Source organism: Haemaphysalis longicornis, unplaced genomic scaffold (assembly GCF_048455015.1).
Source record: "Haemaphysalis longicornis isolate Haplotype H1 unplaced genomic scaffold, Haemaphysalis longicornis Haplotype H1 scaffold_1, whole genome shotgun sequence".
NCBI lineage: Eukaryota > Metazoa > Arthropoda > Arachnida > Ixodida > Ixodidae > Haemaphysalis > Haemaphysalis longicornis.
In genome coordinates this window covers 398,606,189-398,623,618 of record NW_027526203.1, presented here as the reverse complement: position 1 = coordinate 398,623,618, position 17,430 = coordinate 398,606,189, and the positions used below count along the sequence as shown (strand labels likewise).

General features: G+C 47.9%; 1 protein-coding gene across 1 annotated transcript in view; it reads left to right on the top strand.

The window, feature by feature from the left end:
• The window catches only part of LOC144155367 (uncharacterized), a 32,544-nt gene extending 15,443 nt beyond the window's left edge, over positions 1–17,101 (top strand). Inside the window, exons 3-5 of the mRNA XM_077686738.1 lie at positions 383–547; positions 9,577–9,726; positions 16,892–17,101. Coding sequence (XP_077542864.1) covers positions 383–547; positions 9,577–9,726; positions 16,892–16,963 — 387 coding nt within the window. The 3' untranslated portion in view covers positions 16,964–17,101. The remainder of the gene's footprint in view (positions 1–382; positions 548–9,576; positions 9,727–16,891) is intronic.
• The last annotated feature ends 329 nt before the right edge of the window (positions 17,102–17,430 follow it).

The following is a 17,430-nucleotide window of genomic DNA, read 5'->3' as shown; positions in this document are numbered from 1 at the left end:
GCCATACCGACGAAATGTACATAGTGATGTGCAAGTTCATATCGATGCACAATAAACATTCAATTGCTCCTGTGAAGGCACATTCACTTTCGTGTTTTACCGGTTCCCATGGAAGAGGGATCAACCACAATTTTTATCTTTTGTTTGCCGGGACTTAGCAAGTGCTTTCAGTCACATGATTGCCCGAAACCTCTTGATATATGTCGAAGACTTGCTTGTTTTATTTGATAATTTTTTTCACCAGCAAACCCTAGCTGCTTAAGTGGTTAGCAATTGTTATATCCACCTGTGTGCAACATGGCAAAGGCTGGAGAGCCGCACACGTGATGCGGTCGCCAACGACTTTTCTCGCCACCTCAGCGCATCGCGTCGTTCTGTGCAGGTGCTGTCCATCGTGGTCTACGCCCTGTCCCTCCAGTCGATGCAGTCGACAGCCGCTGGGAATGTTCTGATGGCGCTCAGCTTTAGCTACTGGCTCCAGTGCGTTTTGTTCATCCTGTCAGAGAGCTTAAGCACAAGGCGCGCTGTGCTTCCTTCGACGCCCTACGTAAGTTGGTAGTATACCTCCGCATATTTGTCCCGCAGACGCTGTCACAATGGTTTTGTTTTGTCAGCGCAAGTTGAATTCATGATTGATTCGAAATATGCATGAAACCTTATCCAGAGATATTGCGAAAGCAGTTCATAATTATATTCCAAGAGCTGCATGCATCTGCCTTGTAAAACTCCTGGTATTCAGTTTCAGTTCTCGTTATTTCTAGGAGCGGGCATAAGTTTGGGTTAGTGAGTGATACACTGTACTCTATAAGCAGCGCAACTAAACACAAAATGACAACGTGTAAAATGCACATGGTGCTTATATAGAGAGGTACGCCATATCTCACTGCAAGGACCGCAAGTATACGCGTGAACACGCCACTGCGTGCGGTTCCGGACGGCCTTCTGAAGAACCATTTTGGGGTTCGAGATTCGTCGCTCGTTTCGACGCGACGGCTTCGACGTGTCTTTCCCGCCTGTCCGCTACGCTCTTGCGTGACCTCACTGCCAACCACCGTTTCTGTGATGCCTGACGAACAACCTGGACGTTGGACACCAACACCTCGTGGAAACACTTTTGTTCCCGTTTTTTCTTTTTTGCTGTACTGTTGGGAGACTCTTCCGTTTCGTGTTCAGAGTGATTTTCGGACTCATTGATCTGGTCGTCCGTCTTGTGCATTTCAAGGACGGCTTCGCATTGATCTAGGTACTCTTTCTCTCAGCCTTTCTTTACATGTCCTTGAAGGTTTCACGTTTCAATTGTATAGATATACGTGTGTTCGCTTTTACGACCCTTGAATAAAGCAGTGCAGTTTCCTTTTGAAGGAACTATTCACTCTGTGCTTTTTCTTGTAGCAGAACAGCAAGAACCTGACACAATAATTTTCACAGGCACATGCATGCCCACTTGGGCAATTCCTAGGGGATTTGCCAGGAATCGGGAGCTGTGAGTGTCTATAGCGCGCCCGAATTACAAAATTGTGAGTTGGGAACCAAAAAATTTGAATGAAGAAAAGAGCGGACAATCAAACATAGGAATTCGCAAAAGGAAAGGTCGATTGGTTCCACAAATTGGAAGAAAATTCAGGTACGCTTTCACTCACGCGCGAGACTTAAATGGCGGAGCTGGTGTAGGTAACCATTGCCGGACACATAGTTAAGTTTCAGTATCATTGTTTATTTGTATAGTTTCGGCGCTAGTAATTGTCGCCATTCGCATCGAAGAGGTCATCTTCTTCCTTGCATCGAGTGGTGGATGAAAAGTGATCCTCAGCATTGTAGACTTCCATGAGCTCTACGTCATCGACTCGAGGCTGCGGTGGCGGGATCTGCAAGTCGTCGTGGTAAGGAATGGCCCACTCGTTGCCATGTCAATCGACCATATCGACCAAAACAGTGGTCGATAAACAAATGCTATTTTTCTTTGGTGGCTTGTAATGATTCACTAGAATTTCCCATGGCCAACTCAAGGAATCCATGTCTCGTACACTGCAGGGTAGTGCTAGTCTCCAAAAACATTTGACAGGAGGACTGGAAACTAGCGCGGCCCACAGGCTCCGTAGGTGGAAACCAGTAGCCCACCCACACAGTGCCATAAAACAGCTAATCAATGGAGTGACTCTCTGCTAAATATTAAGCAGCTTCAAAGGATAGGTTCGCATTGATAGATTTTATGCCATCGTTCACTGTGCGCAGATTAACTATTTAACGGGCACAATAGTCATTTTTGTTGTTTCGGACAGTTCTTCAAGGGTTGCCTAAATGTTCTTTAACAAAAGAAAAAGTGAAAGCTCTCAGTTAGGGATTTTAAAAACATTGTTTAGCCTCTCCAGCAATTGTCCCAGCCTGAAGGAACTCGGCTGATAGTTGGTGCCGACTGTCGTCCTCGCTTGCTAGCTCCCTGACCAAGCACATGAATGCAGTGACTAAGAAAGACGGTGACCAAAGTGAGAAGAGAAGGTGGATCCCGTACAACAGCCCTTGATCATCTAAACACCAGCAGGCCACGACTAGGGCGTTAAAATACCTTTTGACATACATTTACGGGGCATTTACAAGCATTTATCAAAAAAATCTTACGATTACACACAGTCCCTCCATGGAAGGGGTTTGTTTCTGACAAGGTCGTTGAAATTTGTTATTAGTAACAACATAAACTCATCATTGGTCCCTTTCATTCAGCACACTTACGGGCTTCGTTTTAAAAACCCTGCTGTTTCTATTTAACGTATAAATGAACTGCTTATGCAATATTCTCTTATTTACCCATGTTCGAAGTAAACTGTGTTATACCGCAAAATGTTATACCGCTACTGTGTTATACCGCAATGTGATGTGCCGAGTGCATGCAGGTGTAACATTCTTCAATGGGACATGCAGAACATGAAGCTCAGTGCTGATAAACTTAAATCAGAGAAAATAAAGCTTCCCATGTTGCTTCTTTATTTTTGAAACTATTCTCTCTACCAAATACCTTGGTGGTAACTCAACTAAGCTCACCTTTTCCCTAGGCCTTTATAATTGTTTTGCTCTGCAATTATACATTCTCAGCTGGAGCATGCCTGCTGAATTTAGGCCCCAACCACGCTTTGCTATTTCACAATTGCAGCTGTATGAAATGTTGCTCTTTAGGTTTTGCCAATGATTTCCAACAGGCCACTTAACTAGTGTCAAAACCATTGTATACCTTTAATTGCTATTTATAGCAAACAGTATTATATCATTTTGCATAACACATTTTGTTGTAACCTCATTCCATGATTTTGTTACCCCGCCAGCCTGGTTCATAAATATTTGCGTGAACATGCCAATCTTGCAGCTAATCTGCAGTAACAGACACCACACATTTTGGCTTTCCAGCGTAGCTTTGGTGTCCGCAAAAAGGAATCTTTTTCTTGGCTCCTCTGCAGCGCTTTGTAAAAAAAGATCACTTGCTGGTTTGGCTTTCCCGCAGGGCTCTAGTGTAGTGCAAGAAAGTATCGCTTGCTTATTCCTTTTTGTTGAGGTTTTAACGTTGTGCATCTTCCAGAAGAACCCTGGCATTTTGTTTAGAAATGGAGCTTCACACCACAAACAGTGCACAGAAAGTAGAGCTACTCACTTTTTGCATAGACATAGAAGTTTGGCAGATCACTTGTCATTGACAAGCAAGTGTTTGATTTCTGGCTTAGTGCAACACTGGGATAGTTTACTAGTTGGGGGGGGGGGGGAAACACAGCGCTATTAAACGGTACTGAAGTACTAGGAAAGGTGCCGTGATCAACATGGTTTCCATGTGTTGGCAGCTTTTTGGTCCAGTGTTTTTAATGAATATTTGCCTGGGGGCCTTAACATGGCCTGATTTTGTGTAACAAAAATGTCAACAGTGAAACACTTATCAATGCTCACATGCTGTTTATTGATACCAGAGTAAAAGTACGTTCAGCAGTCATTTTATTGTTAAAGCCACCCACGATCCATACACCTTCCAGCTGTACTGCAACTTTCACAAACACCAACAGGTATTCACATCCACGCACGTGGCCTTGGCTCCAGTTCTTGCACAAGGTATTAAGAAGTACTCTCGCGAGTGGGCAGTGTCACGCTCGACACCAACCATTACCCCGAAGTTTTACTTGATAAACTATTTTTTAAGCCTGTTGGCTTAAAGGATTGTTTAAGTGCCCCTTTTGTGGAAGAAAAAGAAACAGCTAATGGGCACACAACACACAACCCGTGAATGTGTTTTCTAGCAGCTGGCTTCTGACGAGACTTGCATCATTGTGAACGAAATGAGGGACATTTTATAATGCCCCCTACCACTAAGTAAATTCACTTGAGCAATTTTTCAAAACAGTTTACACAGTGCGGAGTTAAAAAGCAATAGAATGTGAAACCTCCCCTCACAATTGGAATATCTTCCTGTTCACTACCCCAAAGGCTTGGACAGTAGACGCTTAAGCATGCTTCACCAGTTGCGAATACAAGCATTAGTGTCAAGTTGAACTCCGTAGAGTGCTTGGGATGGGCATATAGATGTCACAGCCACTTGGAATTTGTGCATAGACTGAAAGCCTCCGATATAAGCTTTCATCATCATTAGCCCTTCCTGCTGAGAGTGAATGAAAGTATTGTGGCTGGTTATGTTCAATTCCAACCAAGCCTAACACAAGAGTAAAGAAGGAACGAGCCTATAAAAAATACATACTCAAAGCAGATGCAGGAGGAAGTTTTGTTGCCTAACCAGGTTAGAGGAGGCGAACGGTACTGGAGCGAAGGAAAGGGAAATAAAAGCCAAGCAGTAATTTTAAGCCTTGCCTATCATTTCATTAAGAATTTCTGAATTGAAAGCACAATGGTACTCTAAGCAACAAATCTGAGCATAGATGAACAATAACTGAACTGTCACTTGTTAACCTTATGCACACCATACTTTTAAAGGACTATTAGCAGAAGTTCCAAACTTTGCTCACACGGCGATCTTATCGGCTGCACTTCTCCCATGCTTGCACAGTTGGAGCTTGAGCCTCCTTGCACAAGAAGCCAGCCAGTCAGCGAATGGTTTCAGTGGTATCGTGAGTAGATATCTTTGGACGGGCAGTTACCCACGGAAGTGAAGCTGCGCTCCCTGCACGGATACTGCAACGCCGCGTGCACAGATCGTTTCTGCGGAATAGTCAGGATACATTTCTCGGCGATAGTACTACTGCCCCGGGGGAAAAATTGCAGAAGCTACATGCGAGGTCGGATTGCGTTCGATGATGCCGTGCGCTACCTGACGACACTCGATTCATGCACACGCTGACACTACGTCGCTCGCGTTGGCATGTCATCAAAGACAGCTACCTCGTTAGCCACGGCGCGACGCGATGGAAAATACTGATCCCCACGTTTTATACTTGAGCCACCACTCCAGAATTAGAACACAAGGCTTGGCATGGAAGAAGCGAGGCACAAGTAGACAACGAATGCAGGCGCGTAAAGCCGATAGCACGCGAACTGCAAGACAACGTGAAGCTTACAAAATATTAAACGACAACACTACAGTTCTAGGAGCATGTAAAAAGCGGGGCGAAGCAGCGTGCAGAAAACAATGCGTTAGGCTTACCAAGACGTGCAACAGCAAGTTCACAAAAAATACCCAACCTAAATAATTACAAGCACACCTCCCAACAAGAAAAAAGCGCCGCGAGGCAGCCGCTGTGTCAGGCCTGCCATTCGAAACACGGGCGGAGAACATCGGGACACAAGACGTGAACACCCGGCCGCCGTCGTCGTTAACACAAAAAAGCGGCATGATCAAATGACGTAAATATGAAGTTTGTTTTGTGACGTCACAGGAAGTCACGTGATTACTTTAGCTTGACGTCACTTCTGCGTGGCAGCAGCCGTTGCGGGGGGGGGGGCGTGGCTCGTGCCACGCGCGTGGCAGGAGACTTAACGTATCCATAATGGCTTCTAGAGAACGCGGTTGCCGTGGTCACCAAACGGGTTGTCTTTTCACCTTTAGCATTAGCGCTGCAGTTTTTTTTTACATGCGCGGTACCGCTTGACAACCGCGCAGGAGCTTTTTTTTTTTTTTTGCTAAAGCCACCGCGCGAGCGGGGTCTCGGCGGTCGCCGCGAGGCACACGCTCACAAGCGCTCGCCATTTTCTCGCTCGGAGTTTTTGCCAGTTCTTTTTTTTTTTTTTTTTTGGCTAAGGCCACTAAGCGTGCCGAGGACGCTCAGCTTTCTACAGCCATAAACTGAAGAAGAGCAGATAGCATTTTATGCGCCTAGTGACGGCCATCTCGTGCCCCGGGCATCGTGTGCGCTGGGGTCGGTGTTGCCATTGGTTGCCACACTGCGGTGTCTTGCGAAAGCTGCCGATTGGAATGATCGGCGCTGCTTGCTCGGCTCCCCACCAGCATGGACGTGCCTTCTTGGAGCCCACGCACTATGAAGGCCACCGAGGATGTCGTCGAGGGACAGGGCACATGCAACAACAGCGCCGCCGCGACCGCGTCTGTCCAGTAGCTCTTCAGCGACGGCGGCCGCCAGTCCACATACTCACCAGGGACCGTGGCTCGCTCCAAGCCCAAGCTGAGGGCCCTTAGGCAAGCCGGCCAGTACTGCGACGTCAAGTTCAGGACCCCAGATGGCGGTACTATTTTGGCCCACCGCTTCGTTCTCGCCGGGGCTGCTCTGCGCACTCTTCACCCGTGTATGTGACGCACCGGACGCCACTGTAGGCGACGAGCAGGGTCAGCTGTTAAATGAAGTCAAGTGGCCTCCCAACACCGAGGTTTTAATGAGTGACCCGAGTGCAGAAATGCTGAACCTCGTCGTCGACCTCACATACCACGTCCCGCTCCACGAGCACGTTACTACACATAACGTTGTCGAGGTTCTGGAGCTCGCAGACGCGGTCGACATCTCAGCGGTGCGAAAACACTGCCTCAAGCTGCTAGGAGAGAGCCTGGAAGCGGGCAACTGCGTAGGTACCTACTAGCTGGCCGTGCGCAAAGGCTACTAGCAGCTGAGCAATGAGGCATTCCGTTTTATAGTGGGAAACTTCAAAATGGTGTGGACCACAAGCCCACAGTTCCACTCGCTGGCGTTCGAGGAGCTGTGGACTGTGCTCCACGACGACGAACTCCATGTAACTAGCGAAGTCGAGGGCTCCTTCGGCGCGATTCTCAAGTGCCGCCGGGGACGCCGAGGCCAGACGAGGGTTCTTGTCTCGACTTTTGCCCCTTGTCAGGTTCTTGTTCGGCAGCAACGCGGACATGCAGAAAGTGGAGGCCGAGCCGCTGGTACGCGCTGACAAGAAGGCCCTCGAAGTCCTGAACTTCATAAAACAGACGCTGGACAATGAGGCATTAGACAACGGAGACTGGGGATTTTGGCCGTACCTCGTCGATCGGCGCTGGCTCCAACCCCGTGTTCCTAAAAACGTCATTTTCATGTTCGGCGGCTGGACTCGCGGCGAATCCAACAGCCTGTTTACTTACAACTGCCGTTCGCATCGCTGGGTGTTTCACCCCAACCAACACACGCCGCCGAGGGCGTACCACGGTGTGACTATGCTGGACGGACTCATCTATTTCATCGGCTACTCATCTATTTGAGGCACGCGTTGCCATCACTCGGTCTTTTGCCTCGACGTCCAGGAGCACAAGTGGATCGCGAAGTCCAGCATGCACACGGATCGCTGCTACGTCAGCGTAGCGTTGCCCCGAGGGCACATATACGCCATGGGCGGATTCGACGGTGAAGGCCGCACGTCGCCCTATGAAAGGTATGACGCCGCGCGCAACCATTCGTGGCGCCCACGCATGATTTCCGCAGTGATGCCAGTGCCGTATCAGCTTCCGGCCGCATCTACATCATGGGCGGGTTCAGGGGTCTCGATGTACTGGATACCGTGGAATACTACGACCCGTCAGCCGACGCGTGGATCCGAGTAACGCGTATGTCTAGCCCCGCAGTGGTTTTAAAGCAGTCGTTAACAGTGGCGATGCCTACGTCATGGGCGGCTTTGACGGCGACACTCGGCTCGGCACTGCCGAGAGACTGGACGTACGCAAGGGCCAGTGGTCTAGCTCCCTAGTATGGCCTTCCCGAGGCGCACCTTCCTGGCCGTGCTCCTCAAAGGGAGCATCTACGTGGCAGGGTGTTTTGAAGGCGTCGCGACGGTGTTCTGGTGGAGCGTTATGACATCGAGGCCCCCCAACGGCATAGCGACACGGACCTCCGCATCACGTGCAGCGCTGCGGCTGCCTACGTGTATACCACAACGTCCCCAACGCTAGGCGCTGGTTCTAAGCTGCTCTCTGTGCACAGCTGCGTGCAAGTGAAGTGCAGCCGCCAAGCACATTTTCTCCGGAACCGCCTTTTCGTCCATCTCTTTACCCTCGACTTAGTTGCCACCACGTCCGATTTGTTGCCGTGAAATAAATACTAAAAAGTTTCTCCTCGAACTGTTTTGGGGAACAACGGAAATAAAAGGAGAACAACGAAAGAAAACAAGAACAGAGTTTGCTCGCCTTCGCATTGCTCCTGCCTTCGCGCGAGCTATGCGAAGCCGGGAATATTGAACCGAATCGAACAAACTACGATTGCTCCATTTAGGTAAGAGGGAAAGGGGGGAACAGCTTGATGGGTGGGGAGACGGGAGGGGGAGTTACGAGGCAGGGGCGGCTGAAGACTCGTCTTTCGATGACATAAGCTTCCAAGCAAGCACATGCGCGACCAATTTTGAAGCGAAGCTTAAAATACCTGACTTGCGCCGTCGGTACGCGGGGCACACCGAAACGCCTTTGGCATAACCCACTTTATCCACGTGCTGCTGCTGCGCTGATGACGACGACGACGACGACGACGATGATGATGATGATTCCCCTGAAGTGTTTGCCGTGTACCCACTCGGTGAAATTAAGCAGGGATGAAGTGTTGACTGTGCCCCCGTTAGAACCTATAAATTGAGGTATAGACTGAAACCCTCCCGGGGACTCCCTTCTCGGGCGCAGCCCTCGCTCGCCCTTCGCAGCTGTCGCGGCCGCGCGCGCAGGGTCGCACTACATCACGCCACAAAGGGATCCAGTCAGCGTCGTCGCTCGAATCACCCCACATCGCAGGTGCGGTCGCTCGCTTTGGTCGGGGAGTCCATTTTCTAGCGCGGCATGGGTGGGCCACGCTTGGTTTGCTCCGCAGAAGAGCAGGCAGCGAGGCAGCCATTTAACAATGCAAACGTTCCAGATAATCACAGAAGTTTGACAATAACGTATACCACACATTTGCGTTCGGGTAAAGCTCAGAGAAATGAAAGGGTTTCGTTTTGATCGAGCAATGGCTTTGCGTTTTAATTTCGGCCATGGTGTTTTGATTTTGGCACAATTGTTTTCGTTTTCGTTCTACGGTCATTGCGTTACGATTTTGGTCATTTTCGCTTTCACTGAGGTCAAGCTTCGCGTGCACCTCCGTTTCCGTAGGGAAGGGGTTATAATTTTCTACCTGCATGAAGGTTGGCCTTGAGGCTTTTTTTTGTGTTACTCATCCTTGCGCATGTGATTCGCAGTTCCTCACGTTCCACGTCATCGGGTCCCTACTGTTCATAGTCGTCTCCATTGCACACCTGGTCCTCATCGCCCGCTGGACGGGCGAGCTGACTGAGCAGCAGCATGCAGCCTACGGAAAGATCAACGTCGACCTTCTGAACGCAGCTGGTGTAAGTTAAACATGAATATTCAGCACTTTAATTGTTGCACAAGAGTCGATGGAAACAGCGAGTACCACTTGCTTGCGAAAACGCAAACAAAATTCTTTTCCACAAGAACGGAGATGCCAAGGAGCTTAACATTTACGGGCAGCCTCAGCTATATTCTCCGTGGTTCGCAAGTTGTTCGTCGATGAAATAATAGACTGCATGAGAGACGCAATAATTCTATCTATTCTATTGCAAATAACTAGCTTTCGGTAGTTCACTCAACTTCATTCCAGCCACGAAATACGCTTTTTAACCGAAAAAAAAACTGGTTGATTCTTCTGTCATAGGAATCGGTAAAACACGAAAGTGAAATGTGCAGCGAAATGTGCAGCTGAGCATGATTGGCGGGTCGGCGGCTGCCTTGTGGGTGTGCTAGGTGAACGACGTCCTGCGGCTGGGTCGCTTCGGCAAAGGTGTACTGGCGTCATTTCCGTTACGGATATGACGTCAGTGAAATCTTGGGGTATGGCGGCATAAAACACTTTCGTGTTAAAATATAAACCACAACCCTAAGTATAACGTACTCTTTCGCCCTAAAGGTTGTTTCCCCGCAAGAAGACCCAATGTGCACGGGTGCACCCTTTACAGGCCGCTTGCTTCGTTGTACTGGTGTCCCTTCCGTGACGGATATGACGTCAGCGAAATCTTCGTGTGTCCGGGAATAAAACGATTTCGTGTTAAAAAACGAAAGAAATGTTGATAAACTCAGATTTTGCGCCGTAGTATGGGTAGGTGTGATGTACTACGGGGCAGCACTAAAAACATTTTTATCAGTATTTTTACTGCACGTTCGCATTCAAGTGATATGATAAAACGGAAGTAGAGACCCCACTACAGTCGCCCAGTCACGTTTTTTGGCGGAGGTCGGCCTCCGACAATGGCACAAACAAGATTCTGTGGTGCCATGGAAATATCGCCGGAAAGGGGCTGGAGAGTCGCCAGTGCGCCTTATCTTTTCTTTAATATCTCGATTATTTGTTTGAAGTTTGTTATGCAATTTGTATCACTGTTGGACCAAGCAGCCTTTTTAATGTAACAAACTTGCATTTTCTATTTACGCATGGTGCCTTTAAGAAAGGTTATTCGACAATGTACAGGTGCCGTCAGAAGTAATTGGAACGGGAGCTGTGGCCGAACCGCATAGGAGCGCCGTCTAAGCTGCACCGGCGGTAAACAAAAGGACGAGAATACGCATGCGCGCCTGCCAACGGCGACAGCCACTTCTTTTAAGCTGGATTCGAACATTGTTCGCAGCATATTGGTCTCGGTGGTGGCGCTGATAGCTGTGACGCACCTGGCAGAGTCTTTGGCCATTGCCTTTTGTACTCTTTCAATGCCAAACGCGTCGCCCGCTTCACAATGGGAGTGAGTGGGACGCCTGGTTCGCCACATGTCGTAAGCTGGGGCCCCGAGATTAACCGAGATCCCCGGTCGTGTCCCAGAGCGTAACTAAATTCGAGAGCGGCTTGTGCCTGGTTGCCAAGGCAACCGATGCTCGAGACCGCTGAAGTCATAGAGTTTCTTAGTGAGTGTACTAGAGAGGAAACTGTGCCTCGTAATCCATGTCGTCATGCGGGTTTATGGGAAGGCCCCGGGGCCACTCTTGGCTGGAGCTTGGTATGACAATTGGATTCTTAAGCGGTTTTTGGGATTTGCTTCATTCACTATTCATTAACACGTCTACGAGCTACGAGGTCGCCGAAACGCCGAAATCCTCCCTGTTCTGCGGTAGCCGTGTTCGGTGAAACAGCACGCAGTGCGTGATCGTATCTGACGTTGGCCATGCCGCAGTCGAAGGTCGAAGGACGGATGGCTGAGCGGGTAATATGCCGCCGCGAAATCTCTAGCTGACAAAAAAAAAAAAAAACGTACTTCGACGAAGGCAAGATACGACAGATACGGGCGCCTGTATCCGTCCTATATTGTCATCGTCCACGACTGTTTAACGCCACGTTTTCGTTTTTCTTGTTAAACTGTAGCTGACGGTACGTGCACCGGTTCACCACGAAGGCGACGTTTTCATAGGCACACTCAGAAAACTTTCCAGACTCTTCAAACAACTTATTATTTGAAGAAATGGTAAAATTAATAAAATAAGAATCTCTAATGAGTCCCCCCCCCCCTTAATATTAACATTGTTCGTAGCTACCACCTTGGCCTGCATAATAGCAGGCACAACCTTTCCGGCAAAAATACGCTTTACTTCCTTTTTACTTAGTCTTAAAACAACCTGTTCCATTTTACGCTTAGATAATTGCACAATATTCTTCGCGGTTTTGTGGCACTTTGTTTAAATTTGCGACCACGAAAACGCTTCAATCCAAGCCAATGATGAAACTAAGGCGAGTGCATGATGTAATGGCGGCCCATGACGACACACACGGCCTTGATGTGAGCCGCATAGACGCTAGCGCCAGATTCCTCTTTAGTGTATATTGTAAGAAACTCTATGGTTGAAGCATGGACTCCTGCCGGCGGCGCAGTCGCCGGCAGCCGATCGCGGAGGCCATCGGTGAAGTAGCGGCGCTCTGGCCAGCAATAGGAAATTCGACGCCGCGGCCGAGCACGTTTTTGCCTACGTTGCCACTTTCCACCAATCGTCGTCCCAAGATTAACCGGTCACGGGAGTAAAGCACTGAGAAGGCAAGCAGTTGGGGGGAGAGTGGCCGGAGTAGAAGGCAAGGGCTGGACTGGCCGCTCGGCGCTGATGCGTTTTCAATTGAAAAAAATACAGGAGGCGATGCTCTGGCACACTTCCAGCGCACGCGAGCTGCCGGAGAACCGGCGCGCTGTCACAGGAATCTGCAGTGTCAGTTTTTCTTTCAAATATATTTAGGTGTGTATGTAATTAGCGTCATCCCCGAGACCCGTACCACGGCCGCTGGATGAGACCGCAGTGCGCCCTTCATCCAGCGGCCGTGCCCGTACGCTGCGAGAAATGCTCGAAGCCAGCTTAAAAGAAGTGGTTTGAGAGATATAGATGGGTTATCGCGTGGTTATCGCCATCGGCAGGCGCGTATGAGTGTTTTCCTCCTTTCGTTTACCGCCGGTGGAGCTACACGGCGCTCCAACACGGTTCGGCCACAGCTCCCGTGTTCCAATTACTTCTGACGGCACCTGTACCACATTCATACCATCAACCACGTAAAGAATTAATTCGCAGAATGTTGTGCACGGTGCCTTTATAAATTAGGAAAAGATAGTTGCATGTTATGGAAACCGCCACAGCCGTGAAAGCAATAATATACCGGAGAGCTGAGGAGGCTTACATGGGAATTTTGGTGAGCGTAAACAAAGAATGTTCGGAGACGTTAATGCATCGAAATTGGGGTGAGAGGTAAATTGAGGAAAGCGCCAGACAAGGGCACACGATCTCTCTGAAATGACTTTCATCCTCTCTTGAGGGTGTGTTTAGGAAGCTTAATCGGGGAGATGTTGGGAATACTGTGAAGTGGGGAATATTCAAGCCACTTAAGATTTTAGGATGACGTCGTCTCGTACTGCGTGCTTGGAGAGGAACTTTAAATGATCACCCAGGACCTGTACTGAGAAAGCTCAGTTTCAACTGTTTAAAGATAAATATAAATAAATTGAAAGTAAACTTCAGCTTTCAAGCAGTCAGCCAGCCCATCAGCCTGGGGAATGAATTTATGGAACGATCGAGTGAACGAATACACTTAATAGTTGTCAGTGCTGATTCCAAGTACGATAAAAAAAAGCGTAGAATCAGTATCGGATTGAAAACCTCGAAAAAGCATTCTCACGTAATGAACAATAGGTTGCCCCTTTCACAAACAAAATGCTAGCATACAAGCGACGTGTACTTCCATTGCTTACTTACAATGCACAATGCTTAAGCTCTTACTAAACACCTTGAAAGAAAACGTCAGTTAAACGAAAGAGCCTTGCAAAGAAGGCCGTTAGGAGTGAGGGGGACAAGACGGCTACACAAGACGGGCGGTGCGTATGCTTTGTCAGCACAGGGGTGAAACGGGAAGCCACGCACTCTCCTACTTGACTAAGCATTGCTGCAAATGTGGGTGTGGTCATGCTTTGATGTTGCAGATATTTTGTTAGCTGACTAGAACGAGACCAGGCGTGAGGAGGTTGAAGCTTCGCATGTACTAAAAAGCGATAGAATCTTTTTGAATCAACCCGCCGCCCCCTCCCCTTGCGCTGCGGAAACAGAGAAATGGCTTACCTAGGTGTAACCTAGCACCCGCATATTTATTTATTTATTTATTTATTTATTTATTTATTTATTTATTTATTTATTTATTTATTTATTTATTTATTTATTTATTTATTTATTTATTTATTTATTTATTTATTTATTTATTTATTTATTTATTTATTTATTTATTTATTTATTTATTTATTTATTTATTTATTTATTTATTTATTTATTTATTTATTTATTTATTTATTTATTTATTTATTTATTTATTTATTTATTTATTTATTTATTTATTTATTTATTTATTTATTTATTTATTTATTTATTTATTTATTTATTTATTCATAACGTTGTACAGTAGGTGCTGAAAATTCAGATTGGCCCATCCATAAGGCTCCTGCATATTCAATTTCTAGAGCGTACTTTTGAAGACCTTTTGAACAAGGTAAATAACTTGCCCTAAATGGCGATAGCCGCTGAACATTATAGGCGCTTTAAAACCTCCGTGGAGCCACCCTAATGCTCTGTCCAATTGTCGGAGATGTTTACAAGCCGTTTCTTTCGCTGGTCTATCGCCCCTCCTCTTTCTCATCTGCGGTAATGATTTGCCCGTTTGCATAAAATCCCACTAACGCCGTGACTTTTTCTCTGATCATTGCGTCATCTACACCGTTATAAACAACTCCGACGATGTTTCAAATCTTCAAAGCGACCTCGACTCCATTGCTGCATGGTGCGATAAATGGCTCATACCACTAAACATAGCTAAGTACAAACCATTATCCTTCAGTCGTAAACGTACAGCAGTGCCCTACCCTTATTCCATTAATGCCCCTCCCATCGCCTCGGTATCATCTTACAAATATCTCGGGGTTCACTTGACGTCATCGATATATCCTGGAGGACCCATATCGATACAATCTTCTCTGCAGCATCGAGATCTCTTGGCTACCCTCGACGCAAGCTCAAGTGCGCATCCACTGAAGTAAGAAGCTAAAAAATGTGGTCGATCCCTCTTCCACAGGAACCGGTAAAACACGAAAGTGAAATGTGCCTTCACAGGAGCAGTTGAATGTTTATTGTGTATCGATATGAACTTGCACATCGCTATTTATATTTCGTCGGTATGACACCGTTATGCGGATCAACGTTAGGCAATGGATCGCACGTGCCGGAGCATTGCGTAAATCCGACTGAAACCACAGGCGCTCGCAAACCGTCCGTGCGAACGAAACCAAATGGGTTGTCAGCGAATCGTTTGGTGAACACACGGTCCACTGCAGCGAAAGGAGCAGCGGACCCTGTCACGACCGCGACATTCGCAAGTCGGCGTCGTTGCCGGCTCCGCCACAGCTTACGATGCACCATGGAGTTTCTCAATATCACCTAGTGCGAAACTCTATGCGCTGCACGTCCCCCGTGCACGTAGGCGCTGGCATCGAGACGCCAACGGTCGACGCTCAATAACGTCATGATGCACTACTTCGTTTCGCCTCTCCTGGACGGCAACACCATATGAAGGGAATGATATAAGGCGCGTTTGTCGTCCTATTTACGCGGCTGTTCATGGCGCAATTAGGAGCGCGTTTCCTACCTGTCGTTGCGGCGAAAGAGTTCGTGGCTCGAATACCGGCGCAGCCGCGTCAATTGAAGTATTTCTGGCGATGTCATTTCCGTGATGGATACGGCGTCAGTGAGATCGTGGTGGACCCCGGCATAAAACAATTTCGTGTTAAAAAACTAGCTTGTATCACTTTCGTACGCCCGAAACGTAAATATGCAGCATCAATCTGGCATCCATCACAAGCCTACCTAACAACCAAACTAGAGTCCATTCAAAAACGTGCCGCTCGCTTCATATCTTCGCAACACTCCCACAGAACCAGCGTCACTGCAATAAAACACACTCTCTCCCTTCCAACGCTTAAATCCTGCCGAACTGTCGCCCGGCTGTGCCTTTTTCACAGCTACTGCTAACATCCCCGCTCACGGCATCCCTTGCTGCAACCAGCGCACTGAACTTCAGCACGCATTAATCAGAGCAGACCCATTGCTCGTATCACCGGCAAGACATCAGCATTTAACACTTCATTTTTCATTTTTCCCCACGCAACAGTCCTGTGGAATGCTCTACCGGGGAACACTGCGCGTCATGCACCGACCGCGAATCGTTCCGCTCTAAGCTCACCGACCACTTGTCTGAGCAACCTGCCTGTTTTTATTATTATTTATTTATTTATCAAGTTTAACACGCCGAGCTACACAGGGGATGAGAGAGAGAGAGAGAGAGAGAGAGAGAGAGAGAGAGAGAGAGAGAGAGAGAGAGAGAGAGAGAGAGAGAGAGATCTGTATTCTCTAAACAGCCCTAGTTAGGGCCGTCGCGCCACAGTCTCTTCATTAGGAGACGACAGGCGATGAGGCGCGCTGGAGTGGAGGGCTCCGGATTAATTTTGACCACATAGGGATCTTTAACGTGAGCCGAAATCTCGAACACCTGCTTGTTTGTGATAATTTGACAACCTGATGTTTTTCTGTCAAGAATTTTAGATTTGTACGTACCTTATATTTGTAATTCTTATGTAATTTTGTTATATTTTGCGGGCAACATTCCCGTTTTTCGTTGTTTTTACTGTCTACATCGATTGGATACTGGTTTCTGTTTGTTTTCTTTTGCTTTTTTTTTGTGTGTTATATTGAACATTGCACTGTACCTAGCCAGTTGCCCTCCCTTATGTAATGCACTCGGGCCTTCAAGGATGAAATAAATAAAATGAAATGGAATGAGTAATCGTGATAGCAGACGTACGCCTGTAGGCTCTTGTGCGCTACCTGGGTGCACCCATATATGGTATTCTGCGTGTTGCCTTGAAGATTATTTCTAGCTGTGACACTGGTGCTGCTGAGCGTACAGAGTTCACAAAACCCGCCATTTTTGTTGTGTACTTCCAGGCTATGGGGCTGGTCACTGGAGCCTTGCACCTGTTCCACGTGTCGTTCATTTTCAAGGCGATGGCAGCGTAGGCAAGGGCCACACGGACGCAGCTTGGACCGCCTTCGACATAGCACTCGTCGGTGTGCCCCTCGATGGGGGTGTTTTTGAACTCTTGTGGTGTGTTCCACACTCCGTCAACGAACAAGGGTGTACGCGCACATTGCTTGCCCGAGCGTGAAGGGACATTGACCGAACTGCAAATAAAGGCGTCGAAGCGACGGTGACAGCCGCTCATTAGCTCTTGTTCAATCGCACGTGCAGCGCGCCTGCTACCTGGCGGGTGGCGTGGGCGCCAGCAGCGCGGCTTCCTTGACGTCGGTAAGTAAACGAACGGTAGATGTCGCAGCTCGTCCATGATGAATGTAGCTACGAGCGCTCTATGAATGTCGTAAGTAGATTCATCGCTTCTTTAGCTTTAACCACGGAGCAAGAGGCCTCAACCTCCAAATACAGGGTGTTACATCGATAAAGGGAACACTTCACAAATTGTTCCTGG